This window comes from Hemibagrus wyckioides, linkage group LG10 (genome assembly GCF_019097595.1).
Source record: "Hemibagrus wyckioides isolate EC202008001 linkage group LG10, SWU_Hwy_1.0, whole genome shotgun sequence".
NCBI lineage: Eukaryota > Metazoa > Chordata > Actinopteri > Siluriformes > Bagridae > Hemibagrus > Hemibagrus wyckioides.
Genome location: NC_080719.1, coordinates 642,501 through 652,500, shown reverse-complemented (window position 1 = coordinate 652,500; position 10,000 = coordinate 642,501). Strand labels below are relative to the sequence as shown.

General features: G+C 44.9%; 1 protein-coding gene across 2 annotated transcripts in view; it reads left to right on the top strand.

The window, feature by feature from the left end:
* trim66 (tripartite motif containing 66) overlaps nt 1-10,000 on the top strand; it is a 29,427-nt gene that overhangs the window by 1,626 nt on the left and 17,801 nt on the right. For both annotated transcript variants that reach the window (XM_058401064.1, XM_058401066.1), the window contains exons 2-7: nt 3,815-3,891; nt 4,298-4,472; nt 7,606-7,735; nt 8,117-8,233; nt 9,012-9,126; nt 9,308-9,454. In XM_058401064.1, coding sequence (XP_058257047.1) covers nt 3,883-3,891; nt 4,298-4,472; nt 7,606-7,735; nt 8,117-8,233; nt 9,012-9,126; nt 9,308-9,454 — 693 coding nt within the window. In that variant the 5' untranslated portion in view covers nt 3,815-3,882. The remainder of the gene's footprint in view (nt 1-3,814; nt 3,892-4,297; nt 4,473-7,605; nt 7,736-8,116; nt 8,234-9,011; nt 9,127-9,307; nt 9,455-10,000) is intronic.

The following is a 10,000-nucleotide window of genomic DNA, read 5'->3' as shown; positions in this document are numbered from 1 at the left end:
AGAGGATGAAGAGAACATGTTTGGACCTTAATATTATTATTATTATTATTATTATTATTATTATTATTACATCAGCTAAGAAGGCACAACATAATCCTGAATATTCACTGAAATTAGTTTTAATTATTATTATATTGTTAAAGTAAAGCTTCTTTCTAAAGAATAAGCTTCATGCTGAAGGTCCAAACATGTGCAGGTTAGTGAAGAACCTGATCCTGGTTCTGTTTATTCCTCTGTGTATTAACCTGCAGGGGTTAGAGACGGGCTCGTGCTGCCTGTGTGTTTCCACGGTGATGAGGGAGAACCGGAGGGTTCGGAGGTGAAAGCACAGTAAGCTTCAGGAGCAGCGAGATTCCTGCAGGAATTTTATCACAAACTTCACTGAAGATTTAAATCCAGAGAGTTTTATTCAGAGAGAGGTTTATTCCAGGACGGCGGCCATCTTTTAGATCTCACCCCTGAGTACAGATTAGCATTAGCAGCTCTGTTGCATCTTGTTTTAGAATCTGCCAGAACTGTGTGTGTGTGTGTGTGATTTCTCTGGAAATCTTCAGTGCTGCAGGTCACTCTCCTGACCACTCGGATGTTTTGTACTTGCTGATTTGGATCTCATTTCGCTCTTCAGAAAAAATCCTGAGGATTTTGTTTAAGCTGTAAATGGAGCATGAGGAAAGTTTCCAGCTGACATCCAAGATTTGGTTTAAGACAGAAGACAGGAGGAGAAAAACTCTGGCTGAATTTAAACATTTTCTTATGTTTATTTTTATAGTTCTGTTTAAGTAGAGAAGCAAACTTCACAGAACTTCTGTAAGTTCTTATCCTGGTGCGGATGGATGTGGAGTTTCTCCTGGGAACGCTGCACGTGACTCCGGTCCATCACACACACATTCACAACCAGGTGGAAACTGGAGTCACAAGTCCACCACTGGCATGTGTCTTTGGGAGGATACAGGAGAACCCTGAGGAAACCCACACAGACCCGTGAAACCCATGATGGAGGCTGCTGAAATTTTACTGCAGGAACAGAAGCACCGTGTCAGCTTCTCCAACTTGAGAGAACCCAAGCAGAACCTTTAACAACATCTCAGGTTATTTTCCAGCTGAAATTTTATCTCCAGGTCCTGGTAGCCTGGTGAGTGAGCAGATGGAGAAGGAGCGAATGTTTCACACACACTTTACTCCTGGGAATGGAGAAATGAAGCTGTAACTACAGACAGTTGAAGATAAAACACAATGAGTGGATTGGAAATATAGGATTACAATCTGCTCTGGATAATTCTGACATTCCCTGATCCTGATCTCATAACCAGCGTCTTAATGGATGTTAACTGAGGTGCGCTTCCAGGGGAGAACTCTCCTCCGAGTTTCTATTAATGCGCCTCCTCTAGAGAGAACCCAGTTCCTCACGCTGCTGAGAACCTTCTCCTCAATTCACTTAGCAGAGCAGAGGAGCTGTGACTGAGGGAGAGTGAGAGGGGGGGGAGGGAGTGAGAGAGAGAGTGAGAGTGAGAGAGGGGGGAGTAGGAGAGAGAGAGAAGGGAGTAGGAGAGAGGGAGAGAGAGAGAAGAGAGAGAGGGACAGAAAGCTATTTGGTTTTAAAAGCTTAATGGAAGTGGGTGAAGGCAGTAGTGCTAAAACATCTCCCTGCCTGTCTGCCTATCTGTCTGTCTGTCTGTCTGTCTGTCTGTCTGCCCGTACCACAGCGAGCTCGATGGAGTGTGTGACGGCTAATTGTGTTTTTTAAAGTGGGTCTGCGAGTACACAGCAGGGACTGGGCTGGTTTGAAGCTCCCGTGTGTCGTTCTGAGGATGAGAGATGTGTCAGATTTGTAGGTCAGGCTGCAGGGGTTGTTGTCAGGCAGACTCGCAGCAGTACACGTGGTTTCATACTGAGGGTTTCATACTGGGCTCATGTACCACATCTCAGCTCAGCATGTTCACTTCACACAGCCACAACCCACCACTGCTCCTCACAACACCTCCTGATTTAACAATGAGAGACAGTCAAAGCTTCTGTCAGCCTCCATCATGCTCCATCAGCCTCCATCATGCTCCATCAGCCACCGTGAGCCTCCATCAGCCTACATCAGGCTCCATCAGGCTCCATCAGGCTCCCTCAGCCTCCATCAGCCTCCATCAACCACCATCAGACTCCATTAACCTCCATCAGTCACCAACATGCTCCATCATTTACATTTACATTTCTGGCATTTGGCAGATGCTCTTATCCAGAGCTACATGCAAAAGTGCTTTAAGTCTCTATCTATGAATACATTAACACTGGTTCAATAGGTTACAGAAATTAGTCTAAACACCGAGTTGGTGTGTTTGTGTTTTTTTTTAACATATAGTACATAAAAACAGTGTACAAAAGTGCTTTGAGGGAGCGAGGGTCAGTGTGAGGAGTAATAAGAGATTTGAGGTCAGATGGTGCTGGTCCATTCTCGGCTTTGTAGGTAAGGGTCAGTGTTTTGAATCTGATGCAGCTACAGGAAGCCAGTGGAGGAGCAGCAGTGGGGAGGTGTGGGAGAACTTGGGCAGGATAAAGACAAGTCACACAGCAGCATCTTGGATCATTTGCAGTGGATGAATTGCAGTCAGAGGAAGACCTGCATGTAAAGAGTTTCAGTAGTCCAGTCTCGAAATGACCAGAGACTGAACGAGCACCTGAGCAGCCTGTGTGGATAGGAATGGTCAAATTTCAGTTCAGTTTCACTGGGATTGAGTTTCAGCTGATGAGCCGTCATCCATGATGAAATGTCCACCAGACACGCTGAGATCCGAGCAGAAGCTGTGGTATCTGAGGGAGGGAAGGAGAAGATAAATTGGGTGTCATCGGCATAGCAGTGGTATGAAAAGCCATGTGAGGATATAACTTCACCAAGAGAGTGAGCGTAGAGGGAGAAAAGGAGAGGACCAAGTACTGAGCCTTGTGGGACACCAGTAGAGAGTCTGCGTGGAGCAGATGTCCATCCCCTCCATGTTACCAGATATGAGCGACCATCCAGGTAGGAAGCAAACCTTTCCCATGCTGTTCCTCAAATTCTAAGACTCCTGAGGGAGGACAAGAGAGTCTTGTGGTTGACTGTGTCAGATGCTGCCACCGTAAGAATGAGCACAGATGAAAGCTTGGCTGATCTAGCAGCATGACCATCAGCCACCATCAGCAACTAATAGTGCTCCTTCAGGCTCCATCAGCCTCTATCACGCTCCATACATTGGAATATTGTAAATCAAAGCTCTCTCACACTCAGAGTGAAATGGGATGAAATCTTAATTAAGTTTGTGCTTTGAAGAGCAGAGCATGGTGTCACGTGATCTGCTGTGATCTTCTCACCTGCTGAAGCTGGAGGTTAACCCTGATTCCCCCTGTCTCAGCGGTCTGGAGGGACGTGTCCTTATCTCTGTCTCATCCTGTTATATCAAGGAGGAAGTGGGCAGGATTGGCTCACATGAAACACACACACACACTCGTGGCAGTAAATCGTTGTAGGTCACTCAGCACGTCTCCTCCTTCCATTTTGGGAAAAGAGAGCTTCCGGGGAAATTTCGCCCTAGAAAAGAAATAATTATCTGCTCTCCCCAATCCACATTTATTATGAACACGAGTAGTTAAGAGGAGGATCAGAGAGAGAGAGAGAGAGAGAGAGAGAGACTGGACATGTAGGCTGCATTACTGAGGCTTAATAGTTAAACTACCTGTCTGAAGTAGAACTGTCTTGCTGCACTGGGAGATAGAGAGAGACAGGAAGAGAGAGAGGTCTGGTCAGTCGGCTGCATCACTCAGGGTTAAATTGTTCTCCTTTCTGTCTCAGGTAGAGCTGTCTCACTGCACGGGCATCTGGGCGTGGTCTCTGGAGGAGTCTCACTGCACATCACAGTCATGGAGAAGGTAAGACACTTCAGCGCTTCTCCTCAGGAGTTTTGCATGTGTTTGTTTTTCAGCTTGAAATAAAGGTTGCTGATGTGTCAACTGGACTTCACTTCACCTCTTTGACTCCGCCCACCCGAGTGGATCTCTATAACTGATCATTAATGAAAATGAAGACACGTTAACCCTTTACTGATCTTCTTGCTGTGATTCCGTGAGTCCAGTGCAGTGAAAGTTAGATGTTTATTTGATGCTGATGGAGTTGATGGAGTTCTGTTCTCAGAATCTCAGCAGTAGATGCAGCTCTTGGTAAAATGACATCATTTCTGCTGGGACGCTGATTTTTTAAACCCTGGATCCAGGAATAGCAGCAGAGCTCTAACCTGTGTGTTCTTCCACTTCTCGTCCTCGGCGTCTGTCCTTCCAGTGCTGTTCCGAATGTCCGGAGCCGCGAGTGGCCCAGAGTTTATGCACCTTCTGCAACAAGTGGCTGTGTTTCCAGTGTACTGATCTTCACCAGCACGAGAGACCGGCGGCGGCTCCGGCGGCCGAGACACGACATCAGCCGAGCTCCAGCAGTTCCACAGCACCACCAGAACCAGGCACGTTCCTCTGTTCTCTGTTTTTACTAGCTTTATTAAACACATCACTGCATGCCACATAAATAATGAGGTTTTTGTACGGGTTAGAGGAACACATAGCCGAGGCTGGTTTAACTCTTAAAGCTCTGTGAAAGATTACGTCTTATAGATTGCTGAATAATTTAAGAATTATTTGGTGTTATTTGTTTCTAATGGAAACTGATGGAATTCACTCAGAGCTTCACACTTTACCCTGAAAAAATGTTTTGTAATTGTGTTTGGATTATAAACCAGCAATCAGGCTTTGTTTTTTCACTTAAGAATTTTGATGGAAGTAAACAGCAGGTCCGTGCTCTACTGATATAAACTGATGGAGATCTTGAGTCATGTAGAATTCTGTCAGATTCCATCCTCAGTGGCTTCTGCTTATCTCCTTGTACTCTTCATCTCCTCGTGCTCTTCGTCTCCTCGTGCTCTTCGTCTCCTCGTGCTCTTCGTCTCCTCGTGCTCTTCATCTCCTTGTGCTCTTCGTCTTCTCGTGCTCTTCGTCTCCTTGTGCTCTTCGTCTTCTCGTGCTCTTCGTCTCCTTGTGCTCTTCATCTCTTCTCACAAATCGTTTAAAACCATCAGCTGTTGGGGTTAATTGTAATTCACATTGGATAAAAGGATCAGAAGAAGTTAAATAGAGTGGGATTAAGCGAGAGGCTCAGGATTAATGTGCAGCAGCTGGAGAGATCCACAGCTCAGAGGGGAGAAGCTGTCTACGGCCTGGACCATGGTGAAGAGCTGCGTGAAATCCTGATTAAACTCCATGCTGGAGTTTTAGGAGACAGATGTGGAAAACGGTTCTCTGCCCTGATGAAATTAAAACTGAACATTTTAGTCTTGATACAAAGACCAGTGTTTTGTGGAAACATCCTGAGAAGATGATCCTCACTGTGAAGCATGCTGCTGGTGGCACCGACTGCAGCTTGTCTTGTGGGTTGTGTCTCTGATACTTCTTCCAGGCTTTTAGGTGAATGATCTCCTCGAGTCGTGGTTCTGTCGAGTTGGTAATGACTCAATGCGTAAAGATCAGGGATGTTTTTAGAACTGAATCCTGATTGATGTGGTTTGACGAGTGTTTTGTTTGTTCCGTGGGTGTGAATACTTTTGTACCTCAGTATGGATCCTTCTTCACTCTTTCTGTGTGTGTGGAGATGAACACCGTGTTTAATCTGTTTTCTGTAAGCGATATGATTAATGAGCTGCAGTCATATGCTCTAGACTCTTATTTATTTTTATCTGACCCACTTTCCGAAGCCTTTTCGCTGAACGAGTCCGAGCTCGAATCCGATCTGCAGCACTCAGACTCCACGGCAGTGAGGTTGTGTTGTGTTTGGCCTGGTGCTGATGGGAAAAGAAAAAAGCATGTGCAGTGTGTGTGCATGAGAGAGAGAGAGAGAGAGAGAGAGAGAGCGAGAGAGAGAGACAGAGAGAGACAGAGAGAGAGAGAGAAAGAATAAGAGAGAGAGAGAGAAAGAATGAGAGAGAGAGAGAGAGAAAGAATGAGAGAGAGAGACAGAGAGAGAGAGGAGTAGCTCTGAAGGTGAGAAAGTGCAGCTCTGATATACAGGATGTGGTCAGTAGCAGAGCTCTGAGGCTGACTTTTCTTGTCACTGATGGAGTGTGTGGTCTGTGCGTGTGTGCATGTGTGTGTGCGTGTGTGTGTGTGTGTGTGTGTGTGTGAGAATGTGCATGTCTCTGCTGTGAACAGTAGCCTGTTAGCCTTCATGATTGACACGCAGTAAATGAAAGGCTGCAGGTTTTGTAGGTTCACGTCGTCGTGTCTGCGAGTCGCTCGCTGTGTCTCAGGTCGCTTCAGGACAAGGAGCAGAAAATCCCTCCATCACACCGGTGTTTATTCAGCACTGAAACTTGAACCACAGTCGAAAAGGCTTGCAAGTTATTTTCTTATATTTAAATATTTTGCTGATTCTCTTTTTCTCTTTCTCCCATTCACTGAAAATTGCATTTCTTCTTGCATTTCTCTGCATTTCCCACAATTCCTCTGCTGGTGTATTTCCTGTGTGTGTGTGTGTTTATCTGCTCTGCTAGGTCTGTATCTGCTTCCTCCAGCTCATGAAAGAAAGAAATACTGTATAGTTATATGAAAATATCTGAAATGAAAGAGATGTGAATGATTTCGGATCAGAGCTCATGATGATGTTGTGTGAATCTCTCTGTGTTGTGAATCTGTTGCTCTATTGCTGGATGTATACGGTCTACTCCAAAAGTATTGGCACCCCATACAGGAGTGAACAGTTGTCAGATGTGGCTAATGATATAAGATGAATAGCATCTCAGCTCCATTCTTTCAAAGGAGAGTAAGTTCTCTGCAAAAACCCTGGTTTCAGAATTACCGGTTAATATTTATTAACATTTACCACAGAGAGAACACAACACTGAGTCACTTCCTGTGATGCTGCAGAAGATTAGAGACACACACAGAAGACCTCAGACTCTTCTCTGGGGAATTCTTGTGCAGGTTTTTGTCTTTTTGTTTCTCACCACAGGATTTTAAATCCAGAGACGGAGATGGTTTAGATCATTTATTTTGTGTCTCACAGCTTGATACAGAAACTCTGCCAGGAGGTTAAAGCTTGGCTATAAATGCATTTTCTGATTAGATTAGATTAGATTAGATTAGATTAGATTAGATTCAGCTTTATTGTCATTGTGCAAAGTACATGTGCAAAGCCAATGAAATGCAGTTAGCATCTAACCAGAAGTGCACAGTGTTAAGGCTTTGGGTTGTTGTGCAGATGATCGGAAGTTTGGGGTTCAAGTCCCAATTCGGTTCTCGTTTTGGATCAGACATGTTGATGGATTTGATTTCTGTTGGCCACAGAAACTTGACTGTGACTCCAGTGAGGTTTGGTGAAGTTTAGGAGCTATTTAATATCTGACTTGTCCAGGCTGAACTATCTGTACATTTTGTGTTCAAATCCAGTGAAGGGTGCCAATACTTTTGGACTTTGTGTGTGTGTGTGTGAACGAGTGTACAGTCTGTGGCCGGCTTTATTAATCCTGCTCACACCTTCTGACATTGTTCTAGCGTTTTGAAATGCATGTCACCTCATTATGGCGTCTCCTGTTGTTTCGTGTGTGTCAGGTTCGGCTCGGTGCGGCCGTGCGGTCGTCATGTGTCCGCTCCATAAACAGGAGCTTCTGGAGCTCTTCTGTGAGACGTGTGACCTTCTGGCCTGCAGCATCTGTCACCTGTCCGCACACAAGGACCATCGGTGAGCTCGGAGGACATGCAAACTCACACACAAAGTCAGCACATGACACAAACAAGTGTCTCACACACACACACACACACACACAAGTGTTAAAGCTTGGGCTCTGAATATCTGTGGAGCTTTTCATCATCAGGTCATTTTGAAATCTCTTCAGAAAGTCTTAAGGCTGTTGTTCTGTCTCATCTCTGAGGGGTTTGTTTTATTTGTGAAATAAATCTGCAGCTAAAATCCACGTAACTCACACGTGCAGTAACACTGATTTACTCCAGAATCAAACTGAGGATGATGACTGAACATCTTCACAGCTTCAGCTCCTTCAAAAACACCTGGAATTTCTGCAAGAAGAGTTTATTCATTAATCTTGATTGTCTTTCTCCTCAGGCTGGTCCACGTTGGCAAGGCTTTACAGGATCAGAGGTGGCTCCTGGAGAACCTGATGGCTCGTGTGGAGGAGAAGAGATCAGCTGTGGAGAACACTGCCAAGCAGATTCAGGGCAGGTAAGAATGCATCGTTCCAGCCAGTGGAGACAAAGCTTTCTCATTGTTTGTTCTGGAAAAGTCTGATGTTTTCTCAAATCTTCGAGACTCTGTACTCAGGTGTGCACCAGACATCTGAACCAGGTTCTGCCAAAAAACCAGAGCTCTCCTGCCTGTGAAGCAGCACTGTGTTTCATTCTGTATGTCCTGATAGACTGAGACCCTGAGCTCTGATTGACCTCAAAACATCCACAGAAGAGATCCACGCTGACACTAACCCTGTTCCAGAGCAGAGCTGGAATTCAGGAGTGTCGTGTTATCTTTATAATCGTTATAGATCTCCTCCTGCAGAGGAAAACACATTTCTTTTCAGTTGACGTCTGTTTTCTTTCTTTTAAAAGGCTTAAGTAGGTCTATGTTTTACACGCAGACTTTATTAGATCAGCGTCTGGAAACATGGACAACATGATGGACAATAAGTTGCACTTACAGATATAAAAGTGTGAAGCTCCACAGACACACACTCGCAGTGTTACGCCATTCAGCAGCCATGTGACTCCGTGGAATTTCACCAGCTAACGCAGCAGCAGAATTAACCTTCATCAACACCGAGTCTGAGTTCACATCACTGTCTCAGATTTCTCCTGAAACCAATATAATCGTTGTAGTCTGTGCTTTAGATGATAATATTAGCGCCAGCAGAAACCTAAACCTTTCCTTCATCTCCACTTCCTTCCTCCAGCGGATCTGTTCATTTCTCTCTCTCTCTCTCTCTCTCTCTCTCTGTTTTATTCTGCAGACTTCACAGCGTAAAGATCACGCAGAGGAAGGCTGAGAACCAGATTAAAATGGCCAAGATGATCATGATGAACGAGCTGAACAAACGGGCTAACCTATTAATAGAGCAACTGGAGGTAATTACTTTCTCCTTGCTGTTTCTCTTCCTTGTCTTTCTTCTCTAGAAGCGCAGCTGACCGTGCACATAGCTGGAGCGTGCAGAACATCATGTCACTGCTGTTTAATGTTGCATGAAAGCAGATGTGTATTCCATTCTTTTTGGCTTTTGCCTACATGAGAGTCTTCTCTGCTCCACAGAGTGTCTCCAGCGGGGTTAAGCAGCATCTGGAGGACCAGCTTCAGGGGGCGATAGAGCTTTGTAGCCAGCTGGAGCATGTGCAGAACTTCATCACCTGGGCTGTGGCGCATCACAGGAGGAACCCACTGCTGTTCAGCAAAGAACTGGTACAGAAAGCTTATAGAGTGAAGGGGATAGGGAAGTAATCACACCGGAGAAGGAGTGCAGTTTCTCCTCTGTTAATCCAATTCTTTTTCATTTACCTGAAGTAAACACAATATTGTTTTTTTGACATACAGAAAACGATCTGCACTCAAAAGCCTTTATTTGCTTTATTTCATCAGCAGTAGGAAAGCGCTCTTTAAAAAAAGTTCAGAATTTAAGTATTTCCTGTTTCATTATGTTCCACTTTCACAACTGTGTTTACGTCATGCTGCTCTGAAATGCAGCCACTGTCCTATCACATCCCTAGACTCCACTCGGGGGCGTGGCTTAAACCGAGAACAGTCTGGAATCATTCGAAGTGTTCGTCCACATGATGAAATGAAATGAAATCATCAGAATGTTCAGAATTATTACTGAAACATGATGAAATAAAACATTAGGAACAGTAGGATAAACATCCGTCCAATCTGATGGCTTTCCTGTCGGACACGGACGCTGACACTTCTGCACACAGAGGGTGGCCTGAGGAGCAGATGTGTAAATGATCA